Source organism: Anser anser, assembly GCF_964211835.1.
Source record: "Anser anser genome assembly, chromosome: 4".
Taxonomy (NCBI): Eukaryota; Metazoa; Chordata; class Aves; order Anseriformes; family Anatidae; genus Anser; species Anser anser.
Window position 1 is genome coordinate 28,064,699 of NC_139724.1, and position 19,987 is coordinate 28,084,685.

At 35.3% G+C, this 19,987-nt stretch overlaps 1 protein-coding gene across 10 annotated transcripts in view; it reads left to right on the forward strand.

The window, feature by feature from the left end:
- The window catches only part of SPOCK3 (SPARC (osteonectin), cwcv and kazal like domains proteoglycan 3), a 319,690-nt gene that overhangs the window by 193,819 nt on the left and 105,884 nt on the right, over positions 1 to 19,987 (forward strand). For 7 of the 10 annotated variants that reach the window (XM_083835643.1, XM_083835642.1, XM_083835645.1 and 4 more), the window contains one exon: positions 16,112 to 16,226. The exons of 1 other annotated variant lie outside the window; for it this stretch is intronic. In XM_083835643.1, coding sequence (XP_083691769.1) covers positions 16,112 to 16,226 — 115 coding nt within the window. Of the gene's footprint in view, positions 1 to 9,530; positions 9,625 to 11,043; positions 11,176 to 16,111; positions 16,227 to 19,987 lie in introns of those variants that run through there. 2 more of the 10 variants (XM_083835646.1, XM_083835644.1) reach the window with 2 other exon arrangements.

The following is a 19,987-nucleotide window of genomic DNA, read 5'->3' on the forward strand; positions in this document are numbered from 1 at the left end:
TACAAATGTAAGCTTAAGTCTTAGATTTACATTCTGACTGCAAGGCAAGCTCTCTGTGTAGAGAATCTTTACGAGGGCTTCCCCCTTGATCTTCTGTTACTGTGCAGCAAATAGTACTGATGGAGATGCAGGTAGTCTGTCAATATGCACTGGGCAGCCAAGTTGTTTGAGGATAGAAATACATAATTTTCTAAACTTCTCTGTTTTTTGTTTCTTTCCATCTTTCCATTATATTTGTTGTATCAGTATTTGGCTTTACAGAAACTTACCTATAAATCTGTGAAAGTATGGAATAAGCAAGAAATCTTTTTGAAATTAAAGTTCTGAATGCCAGTTCTGCTCAGTTGTGTTTTTTGTTTGTTTTGTTTTGTTTTTCTATGAAAACAGTAGATTATAGGAATTATTTGTGCTTTTACAGAAATACTTCTTTGTTGGTTTAAGTTATAGCAACTTTACACAATTAAAATATAAATGTTTGGAAATTTTAAAATCTATACATGGCCAAATATGAAGACCATTAAACTGCGTAAACCTCAGGCTGCCTATATATAATATGGGTGGTGGTATAATATTTAGCTCTGTATCTGGGTTTTCAAATTGTTAGCTGTCTTTTAAGAAGACACTTGATCTCTATTCCCTGCCCTTGTCTTTTAGTCTGTGGTGTGGGTAGTTGGTACTCATGTACTTCCTTGTCAATATCATCAGTAGTCATATCTATGGGTTCTCATTATATTTATTCATGTATTATGTTGTATGCCCATTTTTGTACTAAAATCAACAATATACTTGGACTCTTCACAAATTATATTTAGCCAATGCCCTTGTTAATTTACAGGTAGTATTTTTAAGGAACCAATGCTTTCCATATATGTGTATCTTTGTGATCTGTACGTAGTTATTATTTTCCTAAGATTTCTAAACCTTTTCTAAGATTTTCATAGATTTCCTATATAACTCCCCCCCCAAATACATCCTTAATTTGAACCCAAATCTCAATGCTAGTATGTTACTGTATTTTTAAGGGTGTGGTTCAAGGAATTAATACAGTTCTGTAAATGGTAATAAATGAGTGACTTAATAATGTCTGAATTCACTCTTCTATAGTGTGGTATGTTTTGAAATGTATTCTTATGTTAATATGACTAAGATGTCAAAATTGCTCCAGAAGACAGATCTCTGTAGTTCTATGGGTATTAATAGGAGTGATTATATGGAAGTATCCAAGCATTCCAGGAAGTTAGCCCTTGCTTTGAAAATGTATAGTGCTGATTATTCAGTTCTGCTGCAAAATCTAAGTTACTGTAGAAGATGGAAAAATACATTATTACCTCCATTTCAATCCACCAGTGATATTCCTTAAAACATGATTTGTCCAAAGAGTACTTGATCCCACTGAACTTTCTTTTGATTATAGACATATACAGGTAGACAGATGTATTTAAATGAAAGTTTTTACTGTGTATCATATATATTTATATACATTTTTACTTATATCAATATAGAAGTTGATATAGACAATAATATGGAACAGGTATTATTTGTGGAATAAATCTGAAATTCTTTTATATTTAGTTGCTGCTAAAAGGTGGGTTTTGTCATTTCAGTGGTTTTAGAAACAAACAATTATCATGATTTGTGTTTTTTTGGGCTATTCAAAGTTCATTTTAGTAGCTTTAATGTATGTTTTATCAAAATAATAAAAAAGCAAAAAATATTAGCACATTTTCTTCATATACCGCCTTTATATCAGATAAAAATATACAAGGTACTTTTAGTACATTTTATTTTTAGATGGCAGATAGAAGTAGAGCTTGGAGGGTGTAGCTATTGAATAAAGTTGCATACACAAAGACACTGGTGTAATTTTTTTTTAGTGCGGAGGATGTTTTCCTTTGCTCAACAGAAATACCTTGGAGGAACAGTGGAGAATTTTCATGTAATGGAAAAATATGAAATGACGTTTCCATGGAGGATGAACACCCTGAAGGTGTAGTTGGTTTGTAGATATATTTATAACATTTCTTGTAGACCATTCCACTGAGGTTTTTTTTGGCTTATATCAGGTTATATTAAATATCTGTTTACAGGAGAAATATTGTAGATACCATTTTAAAGCAGTAAGATTTTTAAACAATTTCAAACAAATTTTAGTTCTGTCTTCGCCTTTTAGCTATTTATGTTTCATCTACCTAGTTCTGTAACAATTTGGGTAACCAAGGATATGTGAATACATGCATTCACATCTCTGTACGTTTCTGTATGATGAACCGAAAACGTTTAGAATCATGTTCAATAAAATCATTTGATTTCACTCATTTGTAAGCCCTGGTAAATCATAAAGGAGTTTAATGAAGATCCATTAGTTGAAGACTGAAAACAATCACAGATTTAGATTTAAACTTTGCTACTTTGCTACAAAAACTGGAACTTCAGTGCATGCAGCAAAGCTATCGATGTTTTAAAACTAGAGGTATATATTAATCTCTTTCAAGAGAAATTGCAGTTCTTCGCAATTAAAATGTCATAGCACTTTAAGTATTCTCTAGCCTTAATAGTAAATAAGCGTGAAATATTTTTAACAGCTTCTCAGTTTTGTTTTTTGAAATTCATAATGTCCTCCTAAAAAGACACTATTCCTTTATTTGAGCTAACATTTTAATCTGGTGAGACTTTCCACTTTAATCTGGAGACTTCCAGTTTCAGGTATTAGGTATGTCTGGGAATTCCTTTCATCTGGAAAATGAACAGAATTCTGTTATAAATTCTTGCTGCTTTTTATTACTTTCAGCCAGCCTTTGACTGAAAAGATCTTATGCAGATGTGTGGAGAACACTTTTAATGGTGGTTTTTCTTCGTTATGTAATGCTGTGCTTCAGTAGTTCTTTAGTTCTCCTTTATGAATTTCTCTACTGTGATAACACTGCCAAAGCAGCTTCTCCTATATGGTTCACAGTCTGAGCTCTTAACTCAGGTTCAGTGGATAATGTTTTTCTAGTTGTGGATCTCAAATTATTTCAGTATTTATTTCCAAAGAATCACTGAATGGATTCTAAATTCTTACATCTGTTTTAAGAAAGGCTATATGAAGGATTTTTAGTAAGGTTGAACCCTACTCATGAGATGATCTTGCCTTCAGTAGCAATGCCAGTTTAACTCTTTATTACTGCTCCCTTGACAGCCCATCTTATGTTCTGATGCAAGGTCTGTAGTGCCATCAAATCTTGAATAATCATAAGTTAAAAACTGATTTTTTTTTTTATTATAATCCAGCTAGATCGTAGATTCAGGTAGCCATTCAGATCCACAGAATAGTTAAGTCAGCAAAGTGGAAATGTGACAGGGGGCTGCAGTGACTGAGTAGAAGCAGAGACCTTCTTAAACTGACAGTATGCTAAGTAAAGGGTATCTGGAATTGTTTTCTCACATTTCACAAACCTGATAAACGTTTAGTCCTTCAAAAACTTCAAAAACCCTCCTAGAAAGACTCATCCTTAAAGTCCTTCTACTCCTGTCACTGGGCTGTGATGTCCAGCTAAGAGTCTTGAAGTCACAGGTGCCATCGTTTCCTGAGGACTGTGCCTGAAAATGTTTTGGTATGTATTAGGACTGCTTATTTTTCACAGGCTCACTTAATGGTCTAGTGAATTTATGTTTGCAACAGGGATTTAATAGGAAAGCATGTAAAATGGCTAACAGAGTTATCAAGAATATGAAATCTGAAATTATTGCTCACTGGTGAGGTAAAAAGAAAGCCTAGTAAATGATGTTTGAAAAAAGAAAAGAAAATGGCTATATATGTTTTTCTTGAATGTAAGTAGAAGCATTATACTTCTTAAAGCACATTTTAAATGTTAAAATTTGCCTTTTTTACTCATTTGTATTTAGCCACCTCATTAAAAAAATGTTTTCTTACTTAAGTTCTATTCTTGCTTCTTGTGCGTTTCTGCAGTGTTGTTTGTCTTTGGTTGAAATATCCATAACTCTTTACTGACTTTCAATTTACAATGTGGTAAATAACATAGATCCAAAGACAAAGTAAGTTATGTACTCTAAGACACTGGCATGAAAAAGTCCTTTTAGTAACCCCTGCATTTTTCTTGCGTTTTGCTGGACAAGGTTGTTAAAGAAGTGTAAGATTTCAGGATTGCTCCTGAAGATCTTGGGAACTAATTGGAATCATGCTATAATTTATCATCCATGCAACTGTGAGAACCCAGCTTGACTTCTCTTCTAAAACTCTGCAAGGGAAGCAGTAAATAAATACAATTTTATTAAGTGGACTTTGAGTGGATTTGATTTGAGAATCAGCGGGATGGACTAATGGACAGATCCAGAAATTATCAAGTAGCTGAGTTGGAAGGGACCTACAAAAATCATCTGGTCCAACTACCTGACAATTTCAGGGCTATTCAAAAGTTAAAGCATGTTATTGAGGGCATTTTCCAAATGCCTCTTCAACACTGACAGGCGTGGGGCATCAACCACCGCTCTAGGAAGCATGTTCCAGTGTAAGACCACTCTCACAGTGAAGAATTTTTATTTTTTTTTATCTCCAGTCTAAACTTCCCCTGGTGCAGTTTTGTGCCCTTCCTGTGTGTCCTGTTTTCAGTTACCAGGGAAAAGAGACTGACACCTCCATCTCCCCTTCCGCTCATCAAGAAATTTTAGAGAGCAGTGAGGTCGCCTCTGAGCCTTCTTTTCACCAAACTAGAAAACCCAAGTGTCCTCAGCCTGTCCTCACAGGATGTATCCTTCAGCCCTTTCCCCAGCTTTGCTGCCCTCCTCTGGATGCTTTCAAGTACCTTAACATCCTTTTTATATTGTAGAGACCAGAACTAAATGTAGCAGGAGAATCTCCTCTTTTGACTGACTGGCTGTGCTGTTTTTAATGAATCCCAAACTGTGGTTTGCCCTCTTGGCAGCCAGGGTGCACTGCTGGCTCACATGTTGAGTCTGCTGTTGGCTAGCACCCCTGGATCCCTTTCTGCAGAGCTGCTCTCTTCTGTCTCCCAGTCTTTACCATTGTCTGGCATTACTCCATCCCAGGTGCAGGACCTGACATTTTCCTTTGTTGAACTTCATGTTGTTGCTAGTCATCCAATTCTCCAAGGTATCTAGATCCCTCTGCAAGGCCTCTCATCCCTCCAGGGAATCACCATTATCACCAGCAAACTTGCCGAGGGTGCATTCCATTCCTGCATCCAGATCATTGATAACAATGATGAACAGAATTGGCGCTAGAATTGAGCCCTGGGGAACACCACCAGTGACTGTCTGCCAGCCAGACGTAACCCCATTCAGTGCAACCCTTTGAGCTCTACTGTTGAGCCATATCATCACCCAGCGTAGCACAAACCTATTCATCTCCCAGTTGGACAATTTGTCCAGAACAATGCCGTGAAGGACAGTATCAAATCTCTTACTGAAATCCAGAAAGGTTATCTCCACTGCCTTCCCTTCATCCACTAACTTGGTGACCTTGTCAAAGACAAAGATTGAATTGCTAAGGCAGGACTTTCTACTTTCCCTTGATGAGCCCACATTAACTATGTCTGATAAGAGCTTTGGCATTTAAATGCCTTTCAGTATCCCCCAGGACAGTCTTCTCCAGAACCTTTCCAGGGACTGAGGTTAAACTAATAGGTCTGTAGCTTCGTTGGTCTTCTCATATGCCCTTTTGTAGGTAGGTATGACATTGGCTAGCTTCCAGTTGTCAGGAACCTCCCCAGTTTTTATGATCTACCTCATTTTTTTTTTTTACTTTTTTTTTAGAAGAATACATTAAGTATTTTAAACAACAATGAAAAGGGAAAGGAGCATGTACGTCCATACATTTATTTAACTGTGTATCTGTGAACAAATAATTTTATTCAGCTAGGTCTTGTTGTAAATTACTGAGACTTTCTCCAAGTCAGTCAACTCCAAGTCATGAGTTTTAAACTGACATTTTAAAAAAAAATTGTGTTCATGGATGGAAACAAGCAGACTGCTTCGTGTATTGAACATATGTTGCAAGATAGATAAACACAACTGTAAAAATTTCAAAATAGGACTTAGCTGAAACTGCAAAATTTATCAGTATGTCAGATAAAAGATGAGTAATATTACTACCAAACGTATTTGTCATGGTAATAAACCCAGGTCATTAGTAAAGTTATCACTGGTATTCATTAGACACTTTTCTGTACTTGTCTGCTAATACAGAAATGAGTCTCAACTTTCAAATTGCTATATTGAGTCAAGGTGCATTTTGGAGAGAAATGCCAGCTTTGGCTGTGGGACGTTCTGCCTGAAGCACTGCATGCTGTGCCTCCCTGAGGCCACCCAGCTTGAATTGTTCTTGCCAGCTACTGTCCACTCCATCCTATCCATGTACAGGGAACACACAGCTTCTTCATCTTCTGTGCTATGTCATGTATTGATAGTTATGAGTCAGGACATGGATGCATACTCATAACTAAGTTACAGATTTCTTTACTGCAAGCTAGTAACTGCAGAACACCTGTACTTGTGTCTCTATTTCCAAACTACAGGGATCACTTACTCTGGAGACCAGAAATACTTCATGCAAACATGAGTCTAGTGATCCAAGAGAAACCCTGCAAAGAAACATTACAAAGTGAATTTCTAGTGGAGTAGGTCCATTTTGTTTTTTACATTCATAATCCCCACCCCCCCTCCAAATGGCAGCTTAATTCTATCTGGAACTCTTGCAGGTTTGGTATGTTTGTGGTTATTAGCTTGTTAGGAGTGAAATATTTTTAAATACTGAAAGCAGTATTTACTGCTTACTGTAGTATTTACTACAGTATTTAAATACTGAATTTCAGTATTTAAATACTGAAAGCTGAACCTGTTGGAATTTTCCTTTAACTTCAGTAATTTAAAGCTCAAAGGACTTTCCATAAATGGTCTGGCTGAGCCAGGATTTGTGCAAAAGCTTCACTGACTCAAAAAGAAAAAAAAATTATCTTCTGTATATTGCGCTGCAGGATGTGATTTCAATTTTTGTGGCTTGTTAGAGAACATATTTTATGTCTAGATCATCATTGAATTTTATAACAAGTACTCTTCCTGGTTATTTTTGTTATGCTAAGCTTCTCTAAAATACACATATATATGTATTACTGATGTATTGGATACTTTATGTGAATAATATACTAGATTCTGTTTTAGCTGTTTAAAAAAAAAAAAACATTAAAAATTAAACTAAATTAAAAATTAAGTGGATTACAGTCAAAACATTCTGATTTAAGTTTTAACATTTTTTAGCATAAAAATGATGGAAATAAATACAGAAATTGACCAGTTGTACAAGAGAGTGAAATAATCAAGATACATTTTATTTCACGTTGCTTTGAAAGAATAAGCATTTTGCCGTTTAAAGATAATAGTTGGGAGAATTTTCAAGACGTTTCTTTTCCACTCTTAGAGGAATACAGACATTTCTTTCTCCTGATTGAACCGACAAGTCAGTTATGATGCAGACAGAATGTCTCTAAATCATGATTTAATATTCTTAGGAAAACTAGTACAATGCTTAACTACTTGGTAGTGCTACATTACTATTGTGAACTTTCATGTAGTCTTTACTACTTTACTTTATCTGCAGTTACTTCTTTCTGCCAAATCAAGGAAATGGTCATTGCGATTTAAAAATAAAAGTGCTTCACTAAAACTGCTGAAATCTTAAATGATGCCAGCCAAGTATGCACATGCATTTCCATTAGTCATACCTGTTTTGGATAATTTAGCAGAATATTTATTTAGCCTGCTGTCAATTACATCAGTCTGAGTCCAAAGTAACTCTGTTCTTTGGCAATTTAAATTAATAGGATCTTTTCTGAATTTGTGTAGGTGTAACTAAGGGCAGCATTTGACTTTTGCTTCGTGGACTTTCTCATTTATATCAACTTTTGAGCTGTGGGTAGAATATTCTATTGTAAGTGTTTAAGGAATACCTACCAGTGAGAACACATATTATGGTAATGTTATTGAAACACAAATATGTGTGAGGAGGAGAATTTCTTATAATTTAGAAGTTATACAAATGCTACCACAATATCAAAAGCTGTTGGAGGGCACCAGTGGTTGTTGCTAAGCACACAGTTTGAATTTGGGATGAAGCATGTAGGACAGAAATGTGGAACTTGGGCAAAGATTTTCCCAAGGGATTGCATTTTTAATGATGGTACCTTTGAAAATAATGTGGCAGTGCAAAATTTTGACATGAGACTTAATGTATCAACATTTTTGTCCAGTAATTTGTTATAGCGAAAGCAATTTTCAGAACCACAACTCCAATGTTTTCTTCTTATTGGCTTATTGCTTTGCAATTAGTTTGGTATTTTGAGTGGAGTATGTATGATGGGATGATGAGGAGTTGCTTTGGGTCCTTAATGGTTTACAAGCCGTTTGGCAATCAGCAGTACAATATTCTTCAAGTCCAATTATTGAAACAGTTTTATAAGGAAAAGAGGGGGAAGAATACAATTACTATTAGCTATTTTATGCACATTCATTAACAGACACATTTTTATGATATAAATTATCTGTCATAGCTGTTTATCTTGGGATATACCCTCTTAAAAAACTTGCTTGCCCTTTATTTCATGTTGAGGTTGCTATGAGCAAAGTTTCTGAAGTTTGTGCAAGGCTTCTGCAATAGAAAAAGAACTGTTGGCAGAAAGTGCCCTACACAGTTTCCCTCCTCACTCATATCCATGCCCCTGTGAGTTAGCATGGGGTTGTGGACTAGGATCTATAAATAAGGTTTATGCTTCTGCTTGAATGACCAAAAAAAAAAAAAAAGTGTGGCCCAATCAAGACAACTGTTTTGAGGAGTGTCCAGAAAGTATGAGGAAAGTATTTTGAAATTGTGAAAAAAAAAAAAAAAGATTAAACTTTAGCGAGCTTCTTCCAGACGAAGACAAGAGACTGCCAGATACAATATTATGAGTCGGAATAAATGTATTTTTAGATACTTGTTCTTTGAAACTTTACTGCAGCAAAACGGGTGAGCAAAAAGAAAATATGCCAGTACTTATTTAATGTCAAATGGTTCTAACTCACCATTCGATGTTTTCTTTGCTTATCAGAACTTCATCTAGCTTAACTCCAGGTATTGCAAGGCAACTACACACGCAGTACTAATGTATCAGAACTTATTAGAATAAAATGCTAGGAACAACAAAGCATCTGAGAATAAGCATGATAAAAGGTTTTACACAATTGTCCCTGGTTCATCAGGATGGAGACTTCCTGAAAAAAATCTTAAAAGCAGGCACTTCTTGGGTGGATGCAACCTCCATGCACACAGACACATACTTGTTGAAACATTTGCTCACAAGTTGAAAACCAAACTTCTAGACTGCCTGTAGCCTTCAGGGGTTTGAATCTAAACTCCTAATTACTTGCTTGGCCACCAACAGAAACACTTTCTCTCTACTCTTCTTACTGGAGTTGTAGATTCATGGGAAGATTCCTTTTGTGAAGGTTCAGCTGTAGCTACCCATTCTCCTTTTCATGTTATCTAGTGAATCTTAAATGGCAAATGCAGTCCCTGGGAGAAGAAGCAAAAATTCAAGATTCTTCTTCTCAGAACATCCCCATCAGGTTACGGAGGTAGGCTGTTTCTTGTTTATTCTCTCATTATTCATGTATATGAGATTGTTAGCTGCACAATGGTTCATTTTCATGTAAAGATAAAAAATGTTTACTCTCAGGTATGTTGCATAGCAAGACTGGAAACTCTTGGAATGAAAAGCAGTATGGATTCAAACCATCTGTGTCTGGGGAGAGCCTGTATGTATGTATGTCTGCAAATTCTGGATGCAGATCACCATACAATTAGGGCAAAAAAAGGACCACTGTTACTGCAATTAAATATCTCTATTCTGTTTTAGTTGACAATATCAGCTGAGTGTTTATATGCTCTATCATGCTTTCCCCCCTGCTGTTTCTGGAAATTGTGGTGCCAGGATCTTCCTCACCTCTCTAGACCCAACACAATTCTGAGTGAGAAATTCTGCTTAGGAGTTGAGGAATCATCATATTTCAAAGTGGAAAACCAAACGTACTGATCATCTTTAGGTTTCTTCAGGAAATAAGTAACTTATGAAAGCAGGTAATATGAATCAATCTGTTCTAGATGTCTGTCTGCCTAGGGTTGTAGCTTAGGCATATGACTATTAATATTTTATTTAAAACACTTAGCTAATTTATATTTTTGTCCCTTGCCTCTTAAACTAAAGGAATCGAACCACTCATTGGTTGCTCAAAACATAACGTAGGTTTTGGTGAATTTAGTAAACCAGAAAGTCCATCTAGTTCTTTTTCTGCCTGTCTGAAACAAATCTTGAACTTCAGAGGAGGGGAATAGACCTTAGGTCTGAAAACTTTGCCCTTTAACCTTCTTTTTTTTTTTTTTTTCTTTTTCCCCTTTTTGCTGTTTATGGAAAATTGGGAATATGTCTGATTGTAAGATTCTAGTAATTTATCGTGGTTTCTACAACGGAGCTCTTATCAAGAGGATTCCTATATTATGTCTTGCTAATCTTGATTTCCTATTATATTCCCAATAAACATGATCTGGATAATGTCAATTTCTGGGAGCACTAGCTGGAAATTAACTTAGAGAAGAGATGGAGAGAAGCTTTCCTGCATTGCTCTTCCAAATCTGAATGATAAATAAATAGATCCATTAGTAATTGTTGAATCATTTTTTCTGAATATTAATTACTTCCTTAGGATGTGAGGATAACAAATCCATATCCATCTATAAAAGTCACCAAGTGAACCTAATTCTGTTCCATAGCTTTTCAGCATAGCACAGATTATTTTTAATTAACAATATAAGTTCTTGGAGAAAAATTATACGTTACAAGCATTTTATACCTTTGTAATTGTTTTTGTGGCAATGAAATTTTTCTACTTACTGAAATTTAATTACCACTGCATTTGGTATTAATTTAGGCAAATATAAGGACAAATGTTAAATATGCATATAGGCAAATAACCTATTTTTTTTTTCCTGAGTATTAGGAGCTAAATAAAGCTGAATATTACCAAGTTAAGAAAGCTAAGATCAGACCTATATCTTTAGAAGCTGGTTGTATCTGATCTTCTAGGATGTCAACTGATACATTATAGCCACAAATAAAGAAATGATTTCTGGTAAGCCATAAACAAACATATTGCTATGTTCTAGAGGCTCTTCATCGTAGAGGAGCCATCACCTATTTTTAGTGACAGTATAAATATGCTGTATGATCTAAGTTTTCATTTCAGTTATGAAAAAAGGGTGTCTGGTCTTCATGATTATGATGATAATTTAGTAAAAGTGACTCAGATTGATGTCTGTTTCATGCTGAAGAAAATAACTGAGGGATGCAAAAATTGCTCCACAGTGGGATTTTGGCACCTATGATGTTTCCAGTGTGAACATTGTACTGCTTTATAGCTGCCTATTTTAGCAGAAGTTGAAAGCAACGTGTTTTATTGGCAGTGCAAGACTGCATACTCGGAGTGAGGTGGGGTAATGCAGGCACATTTTGTCAGCAAATACTAAAAGATGCAGAGAAGAATTAAAGACTTAATGCCATATATTTTCTGAGTTAACTTGACTGAGTTATAAGCTTACATTACATCAATGATACTTTCCCTAGAATCCCTGGAATAAATTTATGTATTTTCATCGTAGTTTAAGATATTTAGGATGACTCCGTGTGGAGACAGGTCTTAGGTATGTCCCTGCAGTGTAATGGTAGTCCAGTTCTTACTCAGCATGAAAAACTTAAGACCATTGTTTTAGTAACTGTTTTTCTTGTGGTTTGTCATTCACTTTGCATGAAAAATATCCATGTGTGTGCTTTGCCTACTCCAGATATGACATAAAACAGTTTTTGTAATTATTTTGTTTCATGCTTGTTTTTACAGAAAGAAATGTCTGTGCTTTTATAAACATCCAATTTATTTTAGTCCTTTCACAGCTGTGCAAATTAATAATGTAATTTGTATTTTTTTTTCATTTTTATAAAGCACGTTAAATACTAAAAATGTGTGATTGTGCAAAATGTGCACTTGGAATTGCTCAAGATTTCCATCCAGGGCATCATAAACACAGAGTCAGTAAATACTCGAAGGTCAAATTGTTACCGTAAGGTTTGGATGGGCCCTGGAATATATCCCCTGCCTTCCATTCCTTTTGGTATATGACAGCCTTTGGTAGGAGAGTGCCCAGTCTAGCCCAGGAAGTGGTTCACTTTGGAGATGCCCAAAATAGTTCTCTCCATCAGACTCTCCAGTCAACTCTTAGCTACAAAGGCCTGCCTCTGCGAAGTTAATGCCTAATATTCCTCAATGTCTAATTGTTATATGTGGTGTCTGAAGTTTCTTATCATTCATTTCTCTGAAGCCAGACAAAGATGTCAGGACAGTCTTCTGCCTCTGCAGAACTGATTTCTAATATTAGGTTCTCAGCAATGTATACCTGTTGCTATCTTTAATTTATAAGGTGCAGTTTGTGACTGAGTGGTCCTCAGAAATGTTTTTCTTTTAAACACAGAATTCTGAACAAATCTGGTTTATCTTTTGTGGAAACTGTCTGTTAAATACATAAGGAAACTAACCGAGTATCAGTACTCATTGAAACTCATACAGACTCTTTTGCTTCCCAGCAGTGTTTTTTTTTTGTTTGTTTTTATTTTCAAAATCTAGCATATTCATCTGTGTTGTCACTTATGTGGTCAAGGCCATTTTCTAATTTGATCTCCTGGTTAGATCTTTGGGACTTCCAACTTAAAATGGTGGTTTTTTGTTTGTTTGTTTTTGTGTTTTGTTTGTTTGTTTGTTTTGTTTTTTTTTCCCCCTAGGAATAAAATCATTTTGATTTCAACAATAAATTTGAGGTCTTCTTCCCTAATTTGATAACCATCTTTATGTTGTCATAAAGGCCAAGTGATAGTATCATCTCTTGGTTATAAAGTTGGGTTCTGCCTTTAGCATTGCCAGAAAGACATGTTACAGCTTGATAAATTTTGATAGAATTATCAAAATATATCTTCAGAGTCCCAAGAACTCAGGAAAAGAAATAACCATTTAAATCACGTTTGATTTAAAGAACACTTGCATGATCACCCCCATTCATCCCTTTTCCTGAAACACATTTTCTACTTGATACTGGACTCAGCATCCTTGTATGATTCCAGATTTCTTCTTGCTAATGTGTTTTTATTTCAAAAACCTATGCAGTTTTACAAAATATTTACCTGAAACTATGTTGGTGTCATATTCAGGTATTGCTACTGTAGTGTCTCCATCTGAGAGCATTCTAGGAAGAGGCGCTTGAGCAGTACATTAAATAATAATTTGTTCATGTTCATTAGGGAGAGACATTACATTCTGCTTGACTTAAAGCAGAGAAAGTATTTTCCATGGATGTTAAAACCCAAAGTACGTTGGAGAAGGATACTGAGTATGCTTTCGTTAATTTGAACTCCAATTCTATTATTCTAGTTCAGTCATTCTAGTCATTTATTGCTGCATTTCCTTCCCACTGGTTTAGAGTTGTTGTAATCAGAGTTATTAACTACAGCTGGATGGCTCATTGTGTATTTCTGGCTGTTTTGCAGCAGAAATAAAATACCTGGAATAGGAATGCATCTATCTGCCTGTATGTCTTAAGCTGTAATTAAAGAAATCTTTCTTTTCAATCTGCACTGAATTACTGTTATATTAATGATTTCATCACATTTCTATTTTGTTAATAATATAAAGTATATATTTTGTACAGCTGAATACATTGTTAAGAAGGAAATAAGAATGAAAAATTCACCATTTAAACTGTATTTAATCCTGCTTAGCCCCCAAAAAATTACATGTCAAAACTGTAACTAACTGTCAGGCTGGTCTTGTTTTCTGGGTGCATGCTTTGTCAGCCTTATATTAATATCACTTAGCAGTTCAAATGAAGTTGTGGTTAAAAGTTTACTTTTGATCATGAAGAACACAGGAATATAACTTTCCTTTCAGAAAATATGTATGCAAATACACATTTTATAAACAAATGTGAAAAACAAGGGGAAAGCATTTCTGAAAAATAACTGAAGGCTGGACAGTAATCTGCTTAAGTGAAGGTGAACACAGGATAACTGAATATTAGTTGTTTACAGCTTTTTTACTTGATTTTGAAATTGGCCATTTAGGGTTTTCAGTACTCTTTCTTTAAGCTAGGGTTTGGTATATAGTTTCTTAGGTTTTTGTTTGTTTGTTTTGGTTTTGTGTTTAATCCAAATAAAATAAAACCAAAGTGGGGTGACATGGGGAAGGCCTTCCATGTAAGAGAAGGATATCCATAGGAATAAAAAAAATAGTTTGGGAATATTTAGATCTACCTGAAAACACTGTGGTGATCAAAGAAGGGAAAAGTTGTTTTTTTCTGGTGAGAGTGAATATTGGCTGAAATTTTAGAATCTACTGTATTGTCATGTAGACTTGATTAGTCAAGAAATAAGCTATGCAAATTTAACACTAAGTAATGAAAAGGAGTGTTTGACTTTTTTATTCCCAGAAATTAGTATTTGTAGTTTAAAGTGTAGTTCAAAGCTGAGGGTGTATTAAAGAGCAAAGACTGAGCTACAAAAGAAACAGAAATAAGAAAGCTAGAATATTGCAGGCAGAATTTATTTTTACAGAGGGCTACATCCTGAGATCTCTGATGCTGTTGTCATATTTGTACTCCTACCCTATCTTTATTTTCTTTCTAATTTTCTTTCTTACTTTCTTGGTTTTACTATTTCTTCCCTATTACATGTGTCTCATTTTCTGTTGCTTTTAGGCTTTTGGATTTCCCTCCTTCTCGGTTACCTTTCCTCTATTCTTCTAACAGTGCTTTTTACATTGCGTATAAGACCTCTTCAGGAGTTAGAAAATGCTGATTCAGACTTTGAGTTGATCAGTGTCAGGAGCATGACTTGGCATACTCATACAAATCACTCATCCGCATATTTTAATATACTTTTTCTTTTATTTGAATCTCATCTGAGTTATAATTTCTGAGTAAATTCAGATATTGTCATTATTTACCTATTAAGAATGCTTAGTTGGAAAAACCCAGCTGTATCTTAGTTAGCAGGAAAGAGAAACTACTTTTACGGTAGAAATACCAGTATTTGGGGATTACAGTGAGAAAGTGGCAATTGTTAAAAAAGAACATGGCGGTGAGTAATTTTATTAGCTACACAGCAGCTAAACTTAGTCAATGGATGCTTTTCCTCTTCTCTGTGTTAATTTGCAATGGACCAGCATATTACTATTTGTGTCTCACTGAATTATTACTATACAATGTTGGTTCATACATGTTATTTCATGGTAGAAATGACATGAAAAGGATTGAGAAGTATGCTTTTTTTAACTAGCATTCTGGTTTACAGCTTTTACAAAGATTTTGTATGTGGGAGGTGTAGCAGCCAACATCTGAATGAACAAATGTTCCAAACTCCTGATAAATGCCATTTGCCCATCTTTTTGGCATATTGTTTTATTGTCATTTCAGATGTGTTACAGCTTTAGAACTATAACAACCACAAACCTAATTCTGTTTAGAAGTGATGTCACTGAAATGGAGAACTGAAGGCAACAGAATCCAATTCAAAGCATTTTCGTTTAGACATTAGTGCTTTGAATGACAAAATGGATGTGCAGGATTCCTAAAAGTCTTCAGCAAATTCTAATATCAAGAGTGTTTTTAGCTGTAGTGAAAACCACCAGCCTTTGCCTTTGTTACAAACCCTGATAAGGAGAGAGTTGTGTAGGATACTTAGTATTTTTATGAATAAATAGCAGTGGTATTGTATGAGAGCATACAGGAATATGCATGGTTCATGAAGATCTGTTTTCCTTGTTAAGGAATTTTGTACAGTTTCATTTTGCCTTATTATTGAATATGCTGCATTTTATCCTGATGAAGATCAGAGCCGTTCCTTTTGGCTACCTGTACAAACATCAAGCCAGCCCTCCCCCATGTACTTGGTGGGTTTTGTGTGTGCTGTATTTCTTTTTTTAATTGCATGCTTCTAGATAATTGTTAACAATTTTCTAAAATTATTTTTAGCTTTAGATCCGGCTAAAGATCCATGTTTAAAGATGAAATGTAGTCGCCATAAGGTCTGTGTTGCGCAGGATCAACAAACTGCTGTTTGCATTAGTCACCGAAGGCTTACACACAGGTAAATACTTTAAAAGTTAATCCTATAGACATTTTTAACAGTGTTCATGACTGACTGTAAACCATAAGTATACTATAATTAGTTTAGTTATTTAACAACATATAAGCAGTGGATTTTTATAAGTAATTATGTATGCATAATTTGATTAGATTGTTTAATATTTGATTTTTTTAATAGGCTGGTAAGCTAGAGGGCGTACATATTTAAACATCACAAGCTGCTGATGCAACTATATTTAAGGAAATACTAACTGTGCAGTACCAAATAAATATTGTGATTGTGGTAATGCCCTGCTGCTATGCATTGTTTTGACTTTTTCACTTCTTATATGAGGCTAGAGAATTCAAAACTGTCTGTTAAACTTTTATATAGTGTGCCTTTTTTTCTTCTATGCATTCTTGTTTTGCATTGGACTTATTAAATATAAGGAACATACAATAGTTATTCCAGAATCAGAATGCAGATTATTTTCATTCTTACCTTTTCTTTTTTTTTTTTTTGCGGGGGTGGGGGGAAGTGGAGGTGGTGGTGGTGAAGGGAAAGAACAGTTCCAGATCCTCTATTTATGTAGGTCTCAGTGTGGCAAATTTTTTGCACTTCTCTGGTTTTATGTGGGGTAGATAATGTATAGGTAGGAGGCCTGAACGATACCCTTAGTTGAATCATGAGATTATTGTTTGCTCAGGAGGTGAAGTGAAGTTGCATTTTTGACTTGGAATTGTTCATTTTTTTCGTGCTTCATTGTGGGAAACAGCACAGTAGAAAGGATAGAGCCTTAGTATCACTAAACTTCAGTATCATGATTGAACTAAATATTTGATAAAGTTTCTTGCTCAGTAGGGGCTGAAAAGAGCTAAGGAAAACAGCGTCTTTCTTGTGTAATGTAAAAAGATAATTTTGAACTTTTTAGAGAGCCAGTACCTCATTGTGAATGATATAAGGAATGTTCTTCCTTGTGGCTAGTTATGTTTAAATACACCTGTCTATAGCTTTTTCAAATGAGCAAGATAGTACATAGTGAAATTAAAAGTTTAAATTATCCTAGATCTGTAGCTGCAGATAATTAACAAAAACTTATTTGCAGAGCTATGCTGTTTCTATCAAATAATCTCAGGGTAGAGCTAGTCATTTTGGTTTGATAAGGTATTATGTATAATAAGTTGAAACAATTATTATCAGAGAAAGCCAGGTAGTCTAATTTCAGCTGCATGTGAACTGCTGGGAATATGTCAGTGTAGATTGTGAGAAGACAACACAATTGTTCAAAATTTCTGAGGAGATATTAGACACATCATTGAAAACAGTGGAAAAAATGGCACCTCCACTTTAAGTATACAAGCAGCAGGTAAAGACTGAAAACTTTTTACTCTAGATGACACTGCATACGGTGGTTAAATTAATAAATGTATTGACATCTGCCTTCATACCTGTATTATTCCTCCCACAGTCCCTGGCACTCTTTTTGAAAGGTAATATTTTACAGGGCAAAGCCTCTCTGAATATAGCACAATCACATAATGGGAAACTTTGAAATGACAACTTGATGATTAACCCTTGTAATAAGCACTGCACGTCTAGTCTTGTAAGCTAGGTTAAGCAATTCTCTGCCTACTTGTCAAGCAGGCAAGCCAGGCCAAGGATTTCCAAATGTAGATATCCCTGTTCTCGCAGGGTATTAGCCTCAAGGAGAAATCAATTGCTTTGTGTCTTCTTTCTAATGCAGTCTTTGACTTTTTTGTAGTGTGGTGGCACAAGAATATGAGTAGCGTATTCACAAGCAGTCTTGTCTGCTAGTCTTTTTTCCTCTGTTAACTTCTTTGGCCTTAACTTTTGTTTTATCCGTTAACTAATACCTACAATTTGCATATTGATTGTCAACGTAGCCACCTGCTTTTTTTTTTTCTTTTTTTTCTTTTCAGTTTCCCAAAGGATTGGTCAACTCAGTTATATGTTTAGGTAAAAGCTGAATGAGACATGTTATATTATCAGCCACCAGGTTGTTTTATCTACCTTTGTCCATTTCTAACATATCCACTGTGTGTATATGATTTAATGGGAGTAAATCTTCACAAAATTTCATCCCAATAATTTTCTTTTACCACTTCACTTCCTCTGTGTGTGTGCATGTGGTATTCTTCAAAGATTCGATAATTTAAATAATATCTGATTTAATTATTTTTTTAAGCACGTGGGGGTGTCTCCTGGAAAATAGTTGAGTCTTTTTTCATGGATTACTGAGAACTCTTTATAGGCACTATGCCAATAGATTTCCATTTGGTCATATTTGCTATGTAGATGTTCCAGAAGTTATTCTCAAGAAACCTACACTGGAAAATTAGTTTTAAACATGTGAACTGGTACAGTGGCATAGGTTATGCTCAAGAGAAAGTCAGGGAAGAGGAAACTGCGTACCTCCAAGGCAAGTGAAAGGTTTGTGAGCACCTTTGGGCTACCTCTGGGATAGAAGCCTGAGATACACTGATATAACTGAATAGATTATTCTGAAGAGTCATCGAGTTGAAACTCTCTGACTTAGTTAAAAGTTAAATTTTCCATTATTAAAAGCACTGTTTTGAAGCAGCAATATTTCTTTGTTCAGAAATTTCTGTAAAATAATTTTGTCACTCTTTAAGGTAATAACATAGACAGAGAGGTTGATAATCAGGGGAGGTTGATAATTGTATCAAATGGCAAATTCACATTAGTAATTTTTGTTGTTTTATTAAAAAAATGGCTTGCAGTAAATATGCTTACGCTTGGATATTCTACTATTGAATAAATTTATCTGACTGTGCTGTCCCATTTTTTTGTTTGGTCATTTTTTAAGTCTTTACAGCACAATTTCCAAATGATTGTAACCATGTATAGCTTGCTGAGAGTATCGCAGTGAAGCATGTGATGAGTAGTAGATATCCCAGCCATCTGGAAGGATGTTAGCGATATGATGTGGCATGGTCCAACTGGTTTAATTAATGTGACAATACTCAGTACTGACTCAACCTGTGGTTTCAGAAGTATTTCAGTTGGTGTTAGACTGTGCTCTGTTGCATGATTCAGGTATACTTGTTCTGCAGTGTGATGGGAAGGGGATGAAGGACGTCAGTGCATGTAAGTGGCAGCTTGAGAAACTGGTGTCTCCTGGTGATTAGCTTTGCTCTGTAAGTTGCACCCCAGTTCTAGGAAGCATGTTTTGCTACAGCTGTGGAGACTTGAAGCTGTGTGAGGAAGAGAATGAGAAGACCTCTTGATATTTGCTCAGGAAGTAACTTTTCTTGTAACAGTTTGTACTGTTAATATGTTAGTAGTTCTGGACATCGGAAGAGCACATCAATCAGTGCGCTAAATTTGGCACTAAAGCTGGAAATGCTTGTAGAATTTGGGGATGACAGTGAGTGTTTTTCTGTAGATCTCAATGGGACTTCCAAGTTATGTTTCAGGATACTTCTTCCGTCACCCTGTCAAGACAGATCTGAACGTGTAGAAACTTACTGCCTCCCTCTCTTTTTTAGGAAGTGGTAAGTGATTTTTCTGTGAATAGATAGCTGTTGTCACTGACTGAAGTGGTGTTGATGCAGAAGACTGCAACCATTCAGAAAATCTCTTTTGAGGTCACAAGCTTTGGTGAGCTCAGGAGGTTATTGTGGCATTCTGAATCATGCTGCTGTGCTGCTTTGCTTCAATTTCAAAGTTTGTCAAAGAGTATTTCTCTAGCTGTAGTTCAACACTTTTATTAGATTTGCTGTATTAAATAGAATAGTCAC